Source organism: Gopherus evgoodei, chromosome 1 (assembly GCF_007399415.2).
Source record: "Gopherus evgoodei ecotype Sinaloan lineage chromosome 1, rGopEvg1_v1.p, whole genome shotgun sequence".
NCBI classification, from domain to species: domain Eukaryota; kingdom Metazoa; phylum Chordata; order Testudines; family Testudinidae; genus Gopherus; species Gopherus evgoodei.
Window position 1 is genome coordinate 98939588 of NC_044322.1, and position 21062 is coordinate 98960649.

At 39.9% G+C, this 21062-nt stretch overlaps 1 protein-coding gene across 1 annotated transcript in view; it reads left to right on the forward strand.

The window, feature by feature from the left end:
* Positions 1-21062, forward strand: part of PCCA (propionyl-CoA carboxylase subunit alpha) — a 430643-nt gene that overhangs the window by 127483 nt on the left and 282098 nt on the right. The window contains 2 exon segments of the mRNA XM_030568083.1: positions 7949-7985; positions 17109-17187. Coding sequence (XP_030423943.1) covers positions 7949-7985; positions 17109-17187 — 116 coding nt within the window.

Genomic DNA, 21062 nt, shown 5'->3' on the forward strand with positions numbered 1-21062 from the left:
CGGTATAGGTTTATCTTCTTCCAAAATGGATTAAGCTAAACTGCACAAAAGCATTCTTTGCACAAAATAAGTGTGTCTGCACAAGGAGATGGTACTGAATACTCACTGATAGTTATACTGAACTAGCTATTCTGGGCTTTTCCCCCGTAGACAAACACTTAGTGATCTTCATAGACCAAGACGCAGTGTTCAGCATCATGTCATCTACCCAGGATTAAACCCTTCTGGTGTTTTTTGCTGGAAGAAATGAGTGACAGAGAGATTAATGGGAGAGAGGGAGGTAGAGAGGACATGATGAGGGGAGAAATTGAAAGAACATATCCTATGGACCTGGGAGCTGATGTAGTCCTTCATCTCCAAGTTCTGCGTTTCAGGGTATATCTACACTGCCCACATTACAGCACAGCTGTGGCGGTGCTGTGATATGGGCAGTGTAGACACACTTTATCGCCAGGGGAGACCTCTCCCAGCGATTTAAAAACAAACCAAAAAAACAAACCCAAAACAACCCACCCCAAGCAAGCGGTGGTAGCTTTTAAAGCACTGTCTATACTGGCACTTTTCAGTGCTAAAACTTTTGTCACTTAATGGGATGTTTTTTCACACCCTTGAACGAATAAAGTTTTAGTGCTGAAAGTGGCAGGGTAGACACAACCTAAATCTAGCTTTTCCTGCAGCAAGAGAAGCCAGCCTGGCTTTTGCACAGGTAGCTTTGCTTCCATGATGCTTTCCCCATAGAGAGACAGTTTTACAAAACCTTTTTTTCCTATGTGGATGCCTCTTTGGATTGGCCTGAGAATGACCTAGATAATGACTGGACGCTGGATGCTAGTCACTGTGGATCTGCATATGCTAGGCAAAATAGCATTGCTAGTGCTGTGGAAATGCCTGGGGCCTGCGATGTCTGAAGGACTCACTGGTTTCACAAATAAGTGTTCACAGGCATTTTACAATGGCATTAGCATCCAGGAGAGTGCACTGCCTTGGATCAAACCTTTATAAAGCCACTCCCTATGCTGGTGTGCTCTTTGCTGGTGCAGTGCTAATGTTGATGGGAATGCAGAGGTCATCTTGGATCCATTGCAGGCTTCTATGTCTTGTCTTTCAGCAACTGCTCCATACCAGGTTTGAAAGACTTAGCAACAGTCTAGCTGTTACCTAGGCCTGGTCTACACTAGGGGTGGGGGGTTGATGTAAGATATGCAACTTCAGCTACGGGAATAGTGTAGCTGAAGTCGACGTATCTTATTTTGGTTTACCTCCCATCCTCACGGCGCAGGATCGATGGCCACGGCTCCCCCATTGACTCCACTTCTGCCTCTCGCCCTGGTGGAGTTCCAGAGTCGACGGGAGAGAGTTCTGGGATCGATTTATCGCGTCTAGGCATAAATTCTAACAATCCTAAGGGCAAGTGAGGACTGCAGCTGGAAAATAATCCGATGAGTAGGACCCATGGAGTTGAATATTCAGAAATAGCTTTTATTTTACACATGAAACTATCAAATGTTTATGGAACACTTAAAACAATTTTATGATAATTTTTAATATTATTGGGCTATGAAAAACAAAACTTGTGTTGTTCAGAGATGTTGGGAACCCCCTAAACCCGAAAGGCGAAAGTTTTGTCGACGACAAGCACTAGTGTGAAGAGCGCTCAGTGTGAAGCGTGCTCCTGCCAACAACGCTAACGCCGCTCATTGGGGGTGGAGAGCCAACAGACAGCGGCTATACTGGGCGCATTTTAGCAGCCCAGCTGTGGTGGCACAGCTGTGTCGCTGAAAGCTGGGTAGTGTAGACACAGCCTTAATGTTTTCAGATACTGGTTGTTTTGTGCTATTGTAAAATACCCTGATTTTGTGGGCTTGATGAATGGTTAGCAAACACTAACGACAACTAATAGCTTGTTTTCCAAACAACATTGCACCTACAGGCCTCTGGCATAAGTACATATAGTCAGTTATTTTCCCCATCAATAACTGAAAATAACTGACTATGTACTTATGCCAGAGGCCTGTAGGTGCAGTGTGTTTTGGAAAACTAGCTCAGAAATTCCCAGAACCCCAAAAATGAATGGACAGAGGATCACTAGTAGTACGTTTGTATTAGTATGTGAATGACAGGCAGCTGTACGTGACCTTTATGCCAAAAGTAAACAACGTCATCTCCCAGCACCTACTTGAATGAAGAGCAGGGACTATCAAAACTCCTTGCACCCCCCCCCACCCAAATCCTCATAAAACAAAACTTACTAATCAGGTTAGATTTCCTACCTTCTGGGGAGAAAGGAAAATTGTTTCTTTTAGATTCTTGTGAGATTCCTGGATATCAGAAACAACCTATAGAGATGCACACTAGTCAACACTGCTCCCACATGAAATAAAGCCTTGAACAGAAGAGAGGTTGACTTGACTAGTAAAGCCTGTGGCATTATATACTTAGACCCACGGGAAGAACCCCATCAACCGAAGTAAGATAATATCTGCCTACGATTGCCTTGAATCCCTGATTAGAAGGAATCACAACAGATGTGAACTTGTTTATTGTGGTATCCACCTGGATCACAAAGTGTTACAGGGCTTTTAGTCCCTGAGACAGAGTTTTTTTTGATCAATCAGCTAGAGTGCAGAACAGCTCTGCATTCTATTTGCCAATTCAGCCAGGAAACGAAGGGCAATGCGGTGAGGAGCTCAGTGGATGCTATCACAGGAGCTGCATTCAAGGAAGGGGATGAGGACCTAAAAGTGTGGTGTTTGGTCTCAAACTTGTTTTTAACTTTGCATTTCTGCCTTTCTAGTAGCCATCCACTTGGCCAGTGAGCATGAGAGCCTTCAGGCTCTTCTGTGTTTGAATCCCTACCTGACTTTTCATCAGGACAAGGTAGTCTTGAGGAGTGGGATTTTTAAAGACACAAAGGGCTTTTATGTTCTCTAATTCCACTGAAAGTCCTTGAGAGTTGGATGCCTAACTCTCTTTTGTGCCCAACTCTGTTCTCCTTTTTACTTACCAGGTTGACTTCCTCTTTCCATTTGTAAAGAAAAATGCCTGCACACTCTCTGCCTGAAGAGAGCTTTGCATAATACTGTAAAGACCACTTTACAAGTTAGAAAGACCGATCAGGGTGGTGGTTTTTTGATGGACAAAGAGGCATAAGAAAGATACATGCTTCACTGTCTTGTTCAGTTCAAGACTGCATTAAGGAAGAGTACATTGCTCAGAGTGAAGAGCTGTCTGTCTGTTTATTAAATGTCATTTAAACAGTGCCACGAAATGTACAGGGTGCTTCACAAATCTAGAATAGAACACGTCCGCTTCCTCAAATAGCTTATCATTTAAGACAATGGTTTTATACCCATGGTCCATGGACCCAAGGGCATCTGCAGGCTATGTCTAAGATTTCCAAAGGGATCCGCACCTGCATTTGAAAAATTTTAGTGGCCCTCAAATGAAAAAAGGTTCAAAATCACTCATTTAAGAGATGAGACAAACAAAGATCTAAACACAGCACAACAGTTCAGGCAGGAGAGGCTGTGGAGAGGTTATTGGCCAGGAGAACAAAGTACTGTACAGTAGAAAGGATTCTTTCAAGGGTTCGTCTTTAAGAAGAGTTTTGAAAAATGGAAGAAGGTGGTGCCGGCATTCAAGAGATGGGAACCTGTTCCTAGGGGAGTTATCAGCATAAATGAAGGTCTGAAGTCAAGAGTGGAAGAGGGAGATGAAGGGATCATTGAAGATAGAGTTTGGGAGCAGCAGTGAAAGTGAGTTGGGAAGTAAGAGGACATAAGAGCGCAGCTGTGGGTGAGAGCAGGATTATGCAAGAATATGAGGATGAGGAGCTTGAATCTGGTACAGTAAGATCAAGGGAGTCAGTAGAGGGCATCGGTTTGAGAACATGAGGACTTCAGCAGATATTTTGGTTAGACTGGGGCCTGGTCTACATCTTAAAATTTAGGTCAACATAGCTACATCTCCCAGGAGCATGAAAAACCCACATCACTGAAGGTATGGCTACACTTGCAGCTGTATAGCGCTGCTGCGGGAGCACTTCCGCAGCAGCACTTTGAAGTGCGAGGTGTGGTCGCGGCTCCAGCGCTGGGAGAGAGCTCTACTGGCGCTGCAGGTACTCCACCTCCCCGTGGGGATTAGCTTACAGCACTGGGAGCTGTGTTCCCAGCGCTGGGGCACTGTTTACACTGGTGCTTTACAGCGCTGTAACTTTGCTGCGCGCAGGGGGGTATTTTTTCACAACCCTGAGCGAGAAAGTTGCAGTGCTGTAAAGTGCCAGTGTAGCCAAGGCCTCAGTGACATAGCTATGCTGACCTAACCCCCAGTGTAAATGCAGTTATGCTGCCAGAAGAATCCTGTGGTGCTATAGCTTTGCTGGTATAGTCTCTATAGTGAAGACATGGCATTAAATGGGAGAGGTGAGAAGCAGAGAGGCCAAAGAGAAAGAAGTTACAATAATAATCAAGGTGAGCAATGACCAAACTGAGTGGTGATAAAGAAGTGTATGTGGGTTTCTCACAGTGGGGAAAGTGACAGAAGACAAGATTTTACAGATTAAAGAAACGTGAGGGAGAAACTGGGTAGTGGAGAGGCGGAAAGAGGCTGTAGTGAAAGGTGGGAGTGGGGAAGATAGCAGAGAAAAGTTGCTGGATAGTGTCCAGTTTACTTGTACAGCAAGTGCCACAGGGCTGAGTGTGGGTCCAGTAGGTTAATATCTGTAGATGAAATCCTCTCCCCTCTGAAGTCAATGGGAGTTTTGACATAGATTTCAGTGGGGTGAAGATTTTTCTGTATGTTTTGGTTTTTTTCCTATGTAGCCATTTCAGTATGTTTTTGAGCTGGATGCTGATGTTAAAATGGCCCCTAAACCTCTTGCAAAATAAATATTGGACATTAGTAACCGCTTACCTATTAGTTCGGATTTTCTAAGTTCCTCTACACCACCAAACATCCCCATCCCTGAAAAATATTAAGTTGTTATTACTAGGTAATAAAAATTGTAGAGCTCCCAAAGTCTCTCAACTAGTTCATCAAGTCAGTCCGCTACTTTTTTCCTGTTTCCATCTGCTGGTACATTGCAAAGAAGAATTTAATCCAAATGAACAGGTAAGAAATTTCTATTTAGTTTAACAAAAATGACTTTTTAATGCCCCTTAACTTAACCATGGTAAACTCAGCCATTTGTAAAACATAATCGGTAACGTGACTTTTATATAACTTTTTTATTAATTGTCTGAACTAGTAAAAATGTATTAACATAATAAAATAATGTGCCAGAATTGTATAGTTTTTTTTTTATAATTAATGTGTTTTAAACAAAAACTAGTGTAGCTTAAGGGTATTTACAGGAAACATCAATACACCAATGAAACCTTTGCAAAATATGAAGTACATTAAAATATTTTAAAATACTCTTTTAATACTCATATTTCTTTGTATATTTTCCACACATGCTCTTATGCATTGGATAGTACATTATTTGTGATACTGATTTTTTTTCCATGGCAGCTATGCAGTGTGTGAGTCAGAACTACTCAACACCAATAATCTAAAAATAACTGCCTTAAATTTTTATTAGAACTTGGACACTTGCCATATTTATGTAATGTTCAAATAAAATGCACCGTATTAAAATTTACTGTTTCAGGGAAAGAGATCAAAAGGCAATTGCTAGAGACTGGATTATGCTAGTTGTTTATGCATTTTTTCCAAACAGTTTCTATTTCTCCTCCCTCTTCTAACAATTTGAAAACAAACAAACAATATCTTCTGTTTCTAAAGCAGACTGTGAAAGCTAAAAAATTTGGATATGCATTGAATTGCTGTTGTGAAGTTGTTTTAATTTTAATACATTAGCACCAACTAAATTGATGTTAAAATAGTGTAAATAAGTGATATTCTTGCTGGGCGGGCTTCTTAAATCTGTTCCCCTTATTGTTTTTCAGGATAAAATGATTTGAGGCAATTAATGCTATGCTTCTTATATTGTGCTATTTATTCTTTAAAATTGTTGACTGTATGTATAAAACAATCATGGCTCTGAAAAGTTGTCTTCCAGTGATTTGCTGCTTGTTTTTCTCTGAACTTGCAATATACATTAGCTACTTGTTTGCAGGTAACTAAGTGAAAAAATTTATCCTATTTGCTTCCCCCTCTCTCAATTCTATTTTGCAAATATATGACTAAATTTGCAAGAGAAAAGAAATGTAAAAGTTTCCTTCTTGACTATAATCGTGGCTCTTCATCAGTCATCACTCTTCCTGCATTTTGTTCAAGAGGCTCTAATTGTCTGCATTTGGCAGGTTTAACACTTCCTGACAGAGAGGCTATTAAGGGGAAGTATTCTCGCATAACTGTCACAGGCAGGAACAAAGAACCTTCAAACTCAATGTGTGGAAACCACTAACATTCTTAAATGACCCTTTTCATGCATTTTTATCCCTTTAAGCTAAAATTTGGAGAGTGAAGGGTCATGGAAAGCAGCAAGGTGTAATAAAACAGTAAACTTTGATTTTATTTTGTAGATTTATCTCTGACTTAAAAACAATTGTTATTTGGAAAAATCTCATTAACAGATGTGACTGCTTGGAGTATAAAGACTTAAAACTGATGTAGCTTTCAGGACTGCTTTGAACTTAACAAGCACCGATTTGTGGAGCAGACTAGCTAATGAAAGGAAATTAAATTTTCTGACAACTTCCCCTGCCAGCCTCCTTATTCTTCATGGGGTTGTTACTAGGTACTGAAGACTTTTAAAAGAGGATTTTGTTTTATTATTGGACATAAATGAACCAGGTATGAACATTTTGTATGTATTTTAAAAAATTCTGACCTGGGTGCTTTTAATACGAATTGCCTTAAAAGCTTTCAAAATATTGAGTTTCATTTTAATGTTCATAAGTCAACCCCTTAAGCTTCAGATGCACTTAGCAGCTGGTGGTTTCCAGACATTACTGCCTTCCATTCAAATCTTTTAATGTATGTCACAGAATAGTATAAATATTAGCAAATTTGGATGGAATTTTCAGATTTAACCCATGCCACTAGCATATAATTTTTTTTTCTTTTTACAGTATCATGATGGAAATATATTGTTGTGGGTGAAGGGCAGCAGAATTTAACTCCTGAATGAGATGGAAAATTTGGCTGTTACAAGTGAACCTGTGCTGAAAGTACCTTGGGAGAATCATTTTACTTCCCTTGGGTTCCCTCTCACCCACACTCCATTACTCTGTCCTTTCCATAGTTTGAGTCAGCTGATGCAATATAGATGGTGACAACAAAATAACTGCTAATTAAAAGTATCTTACAAACTGTTATTGATCATGGAAATCATTATTTGAATTTATGCATTTCAGACAACAGTTCAAAACCCTAAAAAGTTACATTAAAGCATCTGTCTTGAGGCTCAAAACTGCAAAACTGAAGTTGATATGAATTTTGCCTGAATAAGGACTGCAAGATTTAGTCCTTCAAGAAGTTCTGTAAGAGTCTGAATCTGAATCTGAATCTTATCCAAACAATAGAGAATCAACTCCCCCTGCTGACAGCATCTGGGAAAACATGACATAAATAACAGGACAGAAACAAGTTGGCAGTGGACAAGCTTTAATGATCTGATTTATGATCCCTTATTGATTGTAAACTTCTAAATTTTACCATTTAAATTCCTTCAACTGCAGAAAATGATTTTGAGATTCTAGTAGTGCTTCCTGTCAGCTGATTGCTTGCTGCTTTGAGTTTCTCAGTGTAATAATGATGAGGTAGAATTTACATTCCACTTATGGTATTAATTTTACATTCCTCTGACTGAAAAGGGTCAGAAGGTTGTAAAATCAAACATTAAATGAATCAGAGGAGACAGTAGTGCAATATATGACTGCCCTAAGGACATAGTGCAATGGCTGATGGGATTAATGTTAGGTCTCATTTCCTGCTTTTACAGGATGCAGATGAAGCTGTCAGAATTGCAAGGGAAATTGGTAAGTTCTTAAATTAGCTATGGTGGGATTTGTGTGCCTCTCAGCAGACATGGTTGACTAAACTGAATGTGTAATAAGTAATCCCTATAGAACAAATAATGTTTTAATGGTTTTTAAGTTCCCCATTGCCTTAACGTCCTATCTCTTAAATCATCACATTTTAGCTTTACAAACTGAGCTTTAAAGACTGAATACATGAATGAGTTGCAGACAGGATACAAGAGACAGTGATCACTGGTTAGTTTAAAAAGGAATTTATTTTAAAGTATTAATGAAATTAAATATATCCTTTTTGCATAAGGTGTTAGGCAGGTACATTTCTCTTTATATGGAGGCTGACGAAATGATGCTTCTGCTCTTCATTCTTCATCATTATTTGGACCACAGTTCGCATGAGTACAGTCTGGACCATCAACTTTTCCTCTATCCCATGCTAAAATCAAATCACCATTCTGCTTCTAAATACATTATAGAATGGGAAAAAGCAAACAAAAACCTACCTGGAACTCTTATTTTAGCTAAGGCCAAGTGTAATGTGTGGTAGTCACCTTTGGTCCTCATTTAGAAAAGCTGCTTATTTAGGAAAATACCGATTTTAAAGTTAAGCACGTGCTGAAAGTACTTCCCTGAATTCGATAATTCTGTAAAGCAGTGGTTTTCAGCCTGTAGTCTGTGGATCCCTGGGGGACTGCAGACTATGCCTAAGATTTCCAAAGGGGTCTGCACTACCATTTGCAATTTTTTTAGGGGTCTGCAAATGAGAAAATGTTGAAAACACTGATGTGCAGTGTTTTATGGAGGCGACAGCCTGGATGAGCTCTTGGATTACCGTTATATGAGCCTAAGGATTTGTCACTTAAAGAGGGTTTTCTTGTTGTTTTTTGTTAATAGTGTAGCTACGCCAGGGGTCAGCAACCTTTCAGAAGTGGTGTTCTGAGTCTTCGTTTATTCACTCTAATTTAAGGTTTTGCTTGCCAGTCATACATTTTAATGTTTTTATAAGATCTCTTTCTATAAGTCTATAATATATAACTAAACTATTGTTGTATGTAAAGTAAATAAGATTTTTCAAATGTTTAAGAAGTTTCATTTAAAATTAAGTTAAAATGCAGAGCCCCCCAGACTGGCGGCCAGGACCCAGGTGGTATGAGTGCCACTGAAAATCAGCTTGCATGCCGCCTTTGGCACACGTACCACAGGTTGTTTACCCCTGAGCTACGCCAACACAAAGCCCTGCCATGGATGCATGTACTTAAACCAGTGCAAAAGGTGACTAGTGCTGTCACACCTTAGACTGGTTTAAAACTGGGATAATTTGTGGTGCTGAAAAACACTTTTATACCAGTATAGTGCATTCCCACTGAGAGTTTTCACTGGTGCAGCTATATTGCACTAGTTTAACTGCACTGAAATCACAGGTGTAGACAAACTGGAAATTAGGATGGCAAAATTTAATTCAGCATTTCTTTTGGCTAGCTTTTATGTCACTTGTGAGATCAGGTGATGACTTATCACTCACTGTCATTCAAGCAGAAATGAAAAGAAGACAAGATTGCTAACTATGGTAGAATTTTAGTAGGAGAATTTGTTAAATAAAATTGCTGTTTTATAGTATGGAACCCTTTTAAAAAAATAAATACTTTTTTTCTCAGCTTCATTTGTATATTTTGACTTGCAGTTTTGTTTTTGTAGGATTTGTAACCACTGATCTAAAAGGCTACCTGCAAGTGTTTTTGTAAATTAACTGAGTATTTTGAGCAACACAAATAGCGAGGGGCAGTGGTGCAGTCCACATGACTTTTTAAAAACTTATTCTCACTTATTTTTAATTTTTGACCCCCTGATGTCCTCTTGACCTATTCCTTTTTCTGATATGATTGTTCCAGTAGGCTGATGGTATCACTTCAATCTGTTAACCTTGATGGACATTGGAGACAGTTATAGGGAGTTATGCAGGTAGCATTTTTTTTTTTCCTATTGGTCTCTGGCTAGTTTTAAAAACTATGTTTAAAAAGTTTGCTGAATCATACTGTATATTTAAAGAAAAAAAGCCACTTTTCACGTTTCCCCCACCAGCTCAAATAGTTAGACTTCATTGAGGTTTCTAAGGTGATGTATAGTTCTCAGCACGGTTAAGTGCATCATATCAGTGTGAGCTGGTGATCTGTGGTGTTAGGTGAAAACAGGATACAACTGAAATCTCTAATCTGTGTAATGCACCTGTATCCGTTTGCTGTTTGGGGCACTTGGAATTTATTTACAGTATTTTCAGGTTACCTTTAACTGTGCTCATCCAAACAGTCTTGCTTTTCTAAGACTGTCTGAGATAGGGGGAGGGATAGCTCAGTGGTTTGAGCATTGGCCTGCTAAACCCAGGGTTGTGAGTTCAGTCCTTGAGGGGGCCACTTAGGGATCTGGGGCAAAAATCAGTACTTGGTCCTGCTAGTGAAGGCAGGGGGCTGGACTCAATGATCTTTCAAGGTCCCTTCCAGTTCTCAGAGATTGGTATATCTCCAATTATTATTATTAGTTATTGCAAAGAAAAAATTGTTCTGATGTCAGTTGGAATGCATATATCAATGTTTAACATTCCAATTAATGCCCTCTGCTGATTTCACTTTCTGCTTCTCAATGGTGCATTCTGACTGGCTATCCGTTAGCAATACTGGTTGTGTAGCATGCAGCATCAATGTTCTATGTGGTATTGCCTGTGACTGTCTAAGAGAAGGCTATCATTATAAATAAACTAATAAATATAGCTTAAAGGAAAGAAAAACACATTTTATTGTCCAATCATAAGTATGCTGAATTTGTTTCTTTCTCTCCTTTAATTGGTGTAATGTTCTTAGTTTTCTTCACTCTGCCGTTCCCTACCCTTTCGCACCCCCCCCGCTCCCCAATTAGGATATGTTCTGTCAACTCTTCTTTCCTGTTATTGTTTACATATTCCCTCTCCCTGTACTTTTCTGTGTGAGCTTTACTTCTCCCATAGTCCTTTCTGCAATATATAATCTCAGTAGCTCTACTCCTTTACCATTTTAACAGTATTTTTAATTCTCTTCTCCCATCACTTCCGATGGATTGTCAGTCTTCCTTTTCCCTTCTTGTTTTATTGTTGTGGTCCATCCTTTCTTTCCTCTTCTCTTTGCTCCTGTTGCTCCATTCTGAAGAGTTCTGTTCTGTGTGATGTACAGGCAGTGATGTGAAACCAGCAGGGATTTTCTTTTTTGGGTAATCTCCTGGCTGTTCCATCTATTCAGGCTGTAAGTCACAAATTGAAACTTACTAGAGTCCTGATCTCTGAAGCATGATCAGTATCTAGTAAGTTTCATTTTACATCTTGCCATGTGAGTGAGCAGAACAACCAGGAACCAAAGCCTGTACAAAACCAAAGTAGCTGGAAAACATGCTATTGTCATGTTTCAGTTCACTGATAGCTGGCTGATGTTTAATGTTACTTAAAATAGATACTGAAAAGAGACACGGAGACTTGTGTTGCTGGACAGACACAGTTAATGGTCCAAAGGTACTACTTTATAAAAATAATTTAATAAAATAATATCTGATGGTAAGATGTGCTGGCAATGATGAAAACTGGGAAGTAACAGCAAAAGGGAACTATCACAAGCCCTTGCTGACCCCTTTTGACAGGGCCGTCCTTAGGATTTATGGTGCCCTAGGCGGGATTATTAAACTGGTGCCCCTGTGCCTGACTTGCTCTGAGCAACACAAACATAAGTTTACAGTATTGGAAAACTTGCCACATGCATGTTATTAAAACCAGTTTAACTTAATGACGCACACTGTAATGCTGATGGACTAGCACTAAAGAAGTAGCATTATAGAAAAAATTCTGATTTGGCAGAATGATGTAAATAATATAATTTTTTAAATTTGTCAACATTTTATTGGAAATTTCTGTGAAGAGGTATTGAAACAAGGATTTGTTTTTAATTAAAAGCAATCTTTCTGGCTTTTTTGGCTGCAAAATCAGTAATGTCACCGTATGACAAAGACAAAATGATGTCTTGTTTGATTGCAAGAATAGCAAGACCAGTCAAGTGTTCCTGACTCATTGTAGAGTGGAGGTAGTTTTTAATGAGCTTTAGGTTTGAGAAACTCTGTTCTCCTGATGCTACTGTTACAGAAATTGTCTGTAGAATATGAGTGGCAATGTACACATTAGGGGATATATATATCAACAAATTTGCTGGTGTGAATAAATTGTACAATGTCCATCATTGATTTTGCATGTGGCAACACTGATGACAGTGTACTCAATTCTTCATACAGTTCAAGTCCATTTAAATCAAAACTATCACCGTGCTTCAGGAAGCTCTCTAGGTCCTTGCACTTTGTCATTAGTTGCTCTTGTTTTCCTATTTCGTTGAATTTAGTCCTGCTCAGCCTGCTGCCAGCTGAGTGAATGGAACCCCAGGCCGACAGTGGGTTGAGTGGCACAGCCGGAGTCTCAGTCACAAGCCTGCTTAGCCCACTGCCAGCCTGGGGTTCCTTGGGGGTCCCCAGGCCAGCAGCGGGTGCTGAGGGGCCAGCGGCCGGGACCTGGCTGGCAATGGGCAGCAGCCGGAACCCCAGAGCATCAAAAATCAGCTGGCATGCCACCTTTGGCACCTGTGCTGTAGGTTGTCAACCCCTGCTCTGTACCAGTGGTTCCCAAACTGGGGTTCGTGAACCCCTGGGGGTTTGCAGAACGTTACAGGGAGTCTGCCAGAAAAATTTCACTAATGGCGGCCAGAGGACCCCGGGCATTGGAGACAGAAGATGGGACCCGGTTGCAGGGCAGACACCCCGAACCCTAAAGAGAGTGGGGCCGTGCAGTTTGGGCTGGCAGCCCGAGTCCTGGAGGTCAGCAAGGGAGCTAGCAGCCTGAACCCCAGTGCTCTGTGTGGGGCTGGCAGTCCGAGTAACAGAAAGAGTGGGGCTGGGCAGTTGGAGCTGGCAGCCTGAGCCCTGCCCCCATCAGCAGGGGAGCCGGCAGCCTGAACCCCAGCCTGAGCCCCAGGAAGAGCAGGGTGGGCAGTTGGGGCATCCATCACACTGAGGAAATTTAAACTTAAATCCCTGAAAATATTCATTTTTAGGAGGGGTTTCATGACATTTCACAATTTAGTGACAGGGGTTCGTGGGCTGTTAGAGTTTGGGAACCCCTGCTCTATACACTAGCAAGGAGATGAGCATATTACAGTTGTTGGAGGGCTCTATTTAGCAGTAACAGGCTATAGGAAAGTCAGTCCACATTTTTTGTTTCTCTGATGAAAACTGGCCCACTCTCTTCCCCTTACCAAACTTGTCACAAATAATTGTCAACAACTTAATTTTCTGTTTTTGGCTAAGATATTGATTTTTAGAAAAAAAAATTGAACTTGAATTCAGGATTGTTAGCAAGCATTTTTGGCAAACAAATTTGTTAAATGACAATCTAAATGGCAACACAGCACTGTTTTCATGCTTGGCTCACCCCCCGACCTGCTGGTCCAACAGCTGCAGTAGAGGAGGAAATAGGTGGAAAACTGCAGGACCCCAAAATCCACCTCTTGGGGTGCAGAGTGGCAACAGCAGCAGCAAACCCTCAGGTCTGATCACACACCATTGGGCACCACCGCCAGCCCAACGGACCATGGTGAAGTTAGCACAGCATCTGATCTCAGGGACGGGGCACCCATGGAGCCACAGCAGCTCATCCTGCCCTGTGCAGCTCTGCCCGGGGGAGAGACGCACTCCCCAGCTAGGGTGACCGATATTATGGGGCTTTGTCTTATATAGGCACCAGGAGTCTATATATGAAAAAGACCCCAAAATTGGGACTGTCCCTATAAAAGTGGGACATCTGCCCATTCTGCCCCGACCCCCTGTCCTGATTTTTTGCACATGCCCCAACTCAGCCCTGTGCGACCTTTCCAATCCTGGCTGCCTGCCAAGGAAGTGAGTTACTTTCACTGTCATTCCTCAGCAGGCAGCCAGGGAGGAGAGGGGGAAGAGAGAAAGGTGGGGTGCTCTGTGGGGCACGGGGGAGAAGAATGGATGTTATGGGGGACAACAAAGGATACTGCCAGAGCTGCTGAGCCTGGCTTACCTCACACTGGGGGAAGGAGTCACACTCACAGGTGAGTTCCTTCCCCCACCCCTGCCCTGAGACCCCAGCAGCCAATCCCCTCCCTCAGACTGTGCTGCATTCGGCTCTCTCTAGGACCCAGCAGCCCTGCTCTTACATGCTCCACTGCTTCGCGTCTGTCCAGCCTCCCAGCAGAGAGGTGCCCCCAGACCTAGTGGTGCCCTAGGCGGCTGCCTATTCTGCCTATGGCTAAGGACGGCCCTGCCTTTTGATACTCAAATACTGAATATACTTAACTGTGCAAAGACTGAACAGAGCAGCTTAATGATGACAATATTACTTATTGTATACAGCATCAAAAGTCTACCAGACTCTGTTTAAATTAGGCAAAAATAGGACTCAACCTCTGCTCAAAATTCACATGCAGACTTTCTTGAAATTTGGAAAAGGTTGGATACCCTTTTCTCCCCATTATTTTTTCATTTTTTCCTCTTCTTTATTGCAGTACATTTCTCAAATACCGTTTTTTGAACCCAGTTGTAACAGTAGGGAATAGGCAGATTCTGTTTGAATCATGTTCTAACACAGAAGTCAAACATGGCTCTATTGTCGGGGTTTGTCAATACTGTTCTGTTTGGTCTATGACTTAAATTGTTTTCAATGCCAGCTGAGAGAGGATAGGGAAAAACCATTGCTGCATTTGTCATTTTTTCCAAATGCAGACAAAGCCGAAGTATGATAACTATCTAATAAAAATGCTCTCTTGGAAGGCATCAGAAGAGTAGACTGCAGAAATTTTCTCCCTTACCATGGAACGTTGTATGTGTATATTGAAACTTTCTTTATAAAATGTGTGCTGTTTTTTTTTACACTTACTGGGACTATACTATGTCTAGTCTTGATTTGCCACCTTATGTACATGTACAGCTAATATGAAATCAGTACACATAAAAGTACCAAAAAGCAGAAGTAAAGTGCAGCAAAACTCAGTGGATCATACCAATAAATCCTCCTGTACATTTTTTGTTAAGTAACCCAGTTTAGACAACTTGGTTGAAAACTGTGATCTACGTATTTTATAATATGTAAACAGTATACCTCTTTTTCCCCTGGAACTGAATGTCAGCAAAATTATAATCATTTTTATAATGACTGTAGCTCCTATGTATAAGTAAAATCAATGAGTTATTCAATTGAATAATATTATGTGTTATACCAGGCTGAAATGATTAGCCTTATTGGTAAGAGATGAACTTTTCCAGGCGGTATTACTGTGGAGCATATAACATTAATTTTTATTTTTAATGTTAGATTGGAACATCATAATTGCCATACTGGATCAGACCCATGCTCCATCTCATCCAATATGCTGTTGCTGATACTGATCAGCACCAGATGTTTCAGAGAATGGAGTAGGGAAATGTAGGGTAATCTGCTCCCCACAACAGGGCACATCTAATCTCTAATAGTTAGATATTAGCTAAAGGCCTGAAGTATAAGGTTTTATAATGAGGTTTTATATCCCTTCCAATATCCTTTTTTAGCTTTCACAATAACAACTCTGGTAGATATTCTTTTCAGCCATAAAAATGTCTAATCCCATTTTGAATCTTGCTAAATTTGCCCACTGATGTTCTGTGGCAAGGAGTTCCACAGTTAAATTACACTTTGGGAAAGCATTTTCTTTTATCAGTTTTGAATTTGCCACCTCAGTTTAACTGAATGTCCTATTTGTTTTGTATTATGAGGCAGGAAAGTTCAGAAGCTTCCAATCTACCTTCTCGAGACCATTCATTAATTTATATGGTTTTATCATCTCCACTTTTATTCACCTCATTTCAAAGGTAGAAAACTCAAGTCTTTCCAATCTCTCTTTATGTGAAAGTTTTTTCAAGTCCAATTATTCTTACCAGCCTTCCCTTTGAAATTAAATAGATGTGAGCTGTTTGAAAATAGATGTGAACTGTTTGAAAAGTTCATAGAACTAAATAAGTAAACAGTAAAAACTACAGTGAAATTTGTTAAAGTGGTTGATTTGGGCATCCCTATTTTGGTTTGTATCCAAATATTCACTATCATCCCCAAATCTCTTAAATAGTGAGCTTCCCAGATCAGTCATACATAGAAACAAATCTTCATTTTGCAAGGACAGATGACGATTTTAGTGCCAAGACAAGTCAGCTGGAGTAGAGTTTGCTCTAATTAGCATCCTCATACACTATACCTGCAGCCCTGTGACACACAAATGGTTGTGAATTTTTTCCCTAGCTTTGCAAATATCACACTATCTAAGAAGCTATTCCAATCTGATCCTTAACTACCAAATGTCCCACAGATTAGTGTAAGAGAGAGGCAGATGAATCAATGCAAATAAGAAATAGCCTTTGGAAAGTAATTTTTAATCTAAATAGTTATGCTACATGTACTAATTTCTCTCCTCTCTCTCGCTTTCTTTTTAACATTCAGAAAACTTTTACAGCCAAATTGAAAAATTCATAAAAAGTTAACTTTACTCTGGGAGTAAAATACCACTCAGTCTGAGCAGAGATGTCAGATTTTGCCCCTTAATATAGTGTTTGTATCACATCAGTTTGGGGAAAATGCCTCTTCTTTGAATGATTGCTCATGTGTATTCCACAGTAGGTGTGTGTGTGCTCGCCATGTGCACCAGTGCCTGAAGCTTTTCCCTCAGCAGTACCTGTACTGGGGGAGCACCATGGTGACCCCTGGAGTGGCGCCTGTATATCACGCTATAAGGGGAGCCACGGGCTCCCCCCCACCCTCACTTCCTTCTTGCCGCCAGTGAAGGTAGTCGGAACTTTGTGCTCCAGCTCTGCTGCAACCTTTTTTTCTTGACGTTAATGGCATCACGAATGTACTGTATTGACAATGTAGTCTTAAAAAGGGGAAAAAAACCCTCTTCTCTCGCCAAACAGTTTTTAATAAACCAGTTATTGTCTGCTGCATTATTGGACATGTGGTCAGTTGTCATGTTCATATGAGCAACTGATCAAAGTTTGAACTTCTGTCTAATTGTTCCCCACTGTTAGGCTACCCTGTCATGATCAAGGCCTCAGCAGGTGGTGGTGGGAAAGGCATGAGAATCGCTTGGAATGATGAAGAGACCAGGTGAGATGCTGTCCAAAAAACTAGCCTTGATGAATACTGCAGTTACCAAAGTTCCATTAAACCACTGTGTACTGACAATTAAACAGATACCAAATGTGAAATGGAGAAATTGGAGAGTTTTTGCTTTTATCCCTTTTGTAGAAAGTGCGCATGATACACAGGGTGGTTCTTTATTTTTTTATATATATTTTTTCAGTACAAACCTGCCTGTGCAAGTATTACAAACAGTTTACAACTTACTGGAATAAGAAAAAAATATCTTCCGACTGCCTTTTTACTGTAGCTTTATTTATTTTATAAATCTATGATGTAAATAATATTTATATTGTATGTCTTTGAATTTATTGTTATATGAATTATCAGTGTATTAAGTAAGGTAAACAGTTATCCCCTGGTCTTGCAAGCATTTATTCATGCAATTAGTCCTCTTAAATTCAGTGGGACTGACTACTAATGTATGGAAACACATTTGTGAGTGTTTTCAGGATGTGGGCTGTAACTAATATTTTAGCACAAAATCATGTAATTAATCTCCAGTAAACTTGTGTGTGTGTGTGTGAGAGAGAGAGAGAGAGAGAGAGAGAGAGTGCACTCAACACCAAAAAAAAGTTTTCAGTTTTTTATAATAGATCTTCCCACAAGATACTGAACCCTTTATAGCACTTTTGAGTTCATTGAAGATATTTCAGAATGCATTTTTCTATGACCTAATAATCAGGAGACGGGTTGCAACTTATCGTATTAGTGATGTCACAGAATGATGCATTTTGGGATGTCTTCAATGCACTAGGGATTGTCAGAAGACTTTCTCAGTGAGAAAAATGGTTTACTTGAGGTACACTTTCTTCATGATTTATTCTAAATTGGAATGCTGCCCGCACTAGGATATACAGCTGTAATTAACTCAGTTTAATTTTATGTGATAAGTTCATTTTTAATGAACTGCTGTGCCATGTGTTAAAAAATTGAATTAAGTTTCGGATCTAAAAGCTAGAAGAAAATTAAAAAAATGAATAGCCAACAATTAAACAATTTTTATATATAAATAATATAATCTTATTTACGTTCTTTACTTCCTATAGCTTCTTTATGTTCTAGTCTAAATAGGAAATTAAGGATAGCATCTTGGAATGAGGTTTTAGGATAACACACTTCATACTTAGAAGGATGCTTTGCTCTTATTGCTTTAGAAATCAGAATTACTCCCTTGATCTTGTACAGTCAACAAGTACTTCTGTTGTACTAAATCAAAAGATATTCACTTCTGTTTGTTTTTGTTCAGATATCAAAAGAAATTTCACAAAATAAGTAACTTTAAAAAAAATGAAAATGCAGTACTAAACTACGATTGCTAAGTGGTTTTAAAGCAGTACGGATAAGAATTGGGGTAGTCAGAAAGCTCTCTGATGCAGATGTCAACAGAATCCAAGTAGGCATGTGATTTTTGTTTATCGTAATAACACTGCTTTAGAACCAACAGCTAGTGATACTTGCCTTGTTTATGGAAAAACCACTGGAATACCATTCAGTGTTTGTTACTGTGTACCCAGGACTCGTCTCCCAGATGGTCATCTAGCTAATGTTACATGTATCCTTCCTTTGCAAAGTTTCCTGATACCACCCACAAAAGTGTAAAAATGGTAGGGAGAAAGAACATACAGAGTTCACTAAGAAAAAGATTAGATTTACAGATTACTATATATTGCCCTACCCATGCTAATCAATAGGAAATGCTCATTTACAATGTCACAACTAGGCAGCAGTGAAGCCTAAATGTTAAATAAGTTGGTTAAATATTGGGCTCTCGGTTACAGAAGGGTAAACTGAGATTAAGAGTGAGGGGAAAATATTTATAATAGGAAACAGTATGATTAGAGAAGAAGAAATATTAATAGAAACAATACTTCCTGCTAATTTTTAAGAGCTCAACAGTGATGACATAATGTGTGACATTGAAAGGTTGTGCAAGATTCTGCTACATGCTGATTATATTGAGCTAAGAAGATATAGTAAAGTATTTTTTCCATTTGTGCAGCAACAAGCAGAGTTGTTTCTGGTTCTAATCACATGAATCCTATTGACATTGATTTTTGAAATGGGTGGCTCCAGGGAAAAGTGATAGCATTTTGCTGCTCTCACCTTGAGCTTCTTGTTCTGAGTGCAGCCCAGGTTGGTAGTGACAAATAATTGCCATCTGATTAGTTGCCGATTGGTATCCTGTGGGATGAATTTGTGGTCTCTGTCCAGTTTGAGTTTTAAAAAACATGCTAATTTCTAATGTTGGCAATCTCAGCAGAGATGAAGACTGAACTACCTTCTCAACTATCGAGGCAGTACCCCTAGAACAGTTTTGTAATATGTTGGTGGGCCAGTGTATGCACATTTATATTGCGTTTGCCCTGTGGACGTAGTTCTGAGTGCTGTGAACATGACACCTTCCATAAATTCTAAATTCATTTAAAGTTACTTTACTTAAAAAACACTTACTGGATTTTCAGGATGTAGAGTATTTGATGCACAGTTTGCAATCTACTTTTCAAAACAGGGGATGCACAATAGTTGTTTAAAGAATTAAGATTAAAGACCACGGATTAGGATTCCCAATAGAACTTGAACATAGAAAAGACGTATTTGAACTACTTCACTCCGTGCTATTGCAGATTATTGCCCTTGTTGCATAATTACTAGTGCTTCATCCTGTGTACTTTTTGAAGGTCTTAAGTGATGAGAGCTTTCAGCGTATCCTGAGCTTTTATTATTCAGTCCTACAGATCTCACTCTTAGGAAAATTTAGGCAGAAAACTTTTCATTCTTAATTTCTATCCCATTATTCATCCATAGTTATACCTCAATCTACCACCCTTAATAATTCTTTCTCTCTTGGTATTTATACTCTCCTTGCTTTTGAAAGTTATCAAGTCTCCTGTTAATCTCTGCTTTACTGATCGTTCTTATCTTCATATGTTATCACCGTCACTCGCTCACCATTTAATTGATCTCTTCTAAACTCTCTCCAAACTATGAATATCCTTAGCGGTAATGGAGTGTCTAGAATGTGATCAATTGTAACATAACTGTATGGAGTGACTATTGCTTCTTGCATTGTAATGAACTTCTCTGCATAAACAGTCCAAAATTACATTGGACTTATTTCCTGTTGCAAAACTCAGGATACATTGTAGACTCATACTGTGATTCCTCTACTTTGCTGTCTGCTGTCACCTCAAGGTCTCTGTCAGCATATTGGCTTCCATAGATAAAATGCATCTCTCATTCAATTTCCCACTTTGTGTGTATGTTTGGAACAGACTGCTAGGGATTTCTTATCTCTTTGGCAGCCTTTGTAGTGGTATACATGAACTTTTTGCTAGTTAAGGAGCTAACCCTGAAAATCCAAGGTCCTCTGGTCTCCCTTCATCTCCTTGAATGATTTCTCAGAATCAATCTTCTGGAGCTTTTGTTCTCCAGTCCTAGGTATCGTGTCCTATCAGTACTAGCCCTTGCAAGATGTGGCAAGCAGAGGGCTGTGGCCTACATGCATAGACCACTATTCTCTAACCCAGAAAACCTTGCACTGACAGCATAGAGGATTGAGCTGTAGAGGTATGTAGCTGAAGGCTTCTCCAAGGTGGTTACAAATGCATGCATCTCTCAGCAGGATGCAGCCATCCTTTCTCACCCTTGCTTGGATTGGAATTATGCTCCCCTCACCATTGGAATTGGTGTCTGAGAAGAGGTTGGACGGTAGTCCTATTCCCTCCAGCATGTTGTGTCTTCCCTTTCCTCCGACACCGACTCAAGCTGGTTTCAAGAAAAGTCTCAGTGTTCTTTCTGGTCATAGTGTTAGCCATCTTAGCTCTTGTGTGAGCTCTACC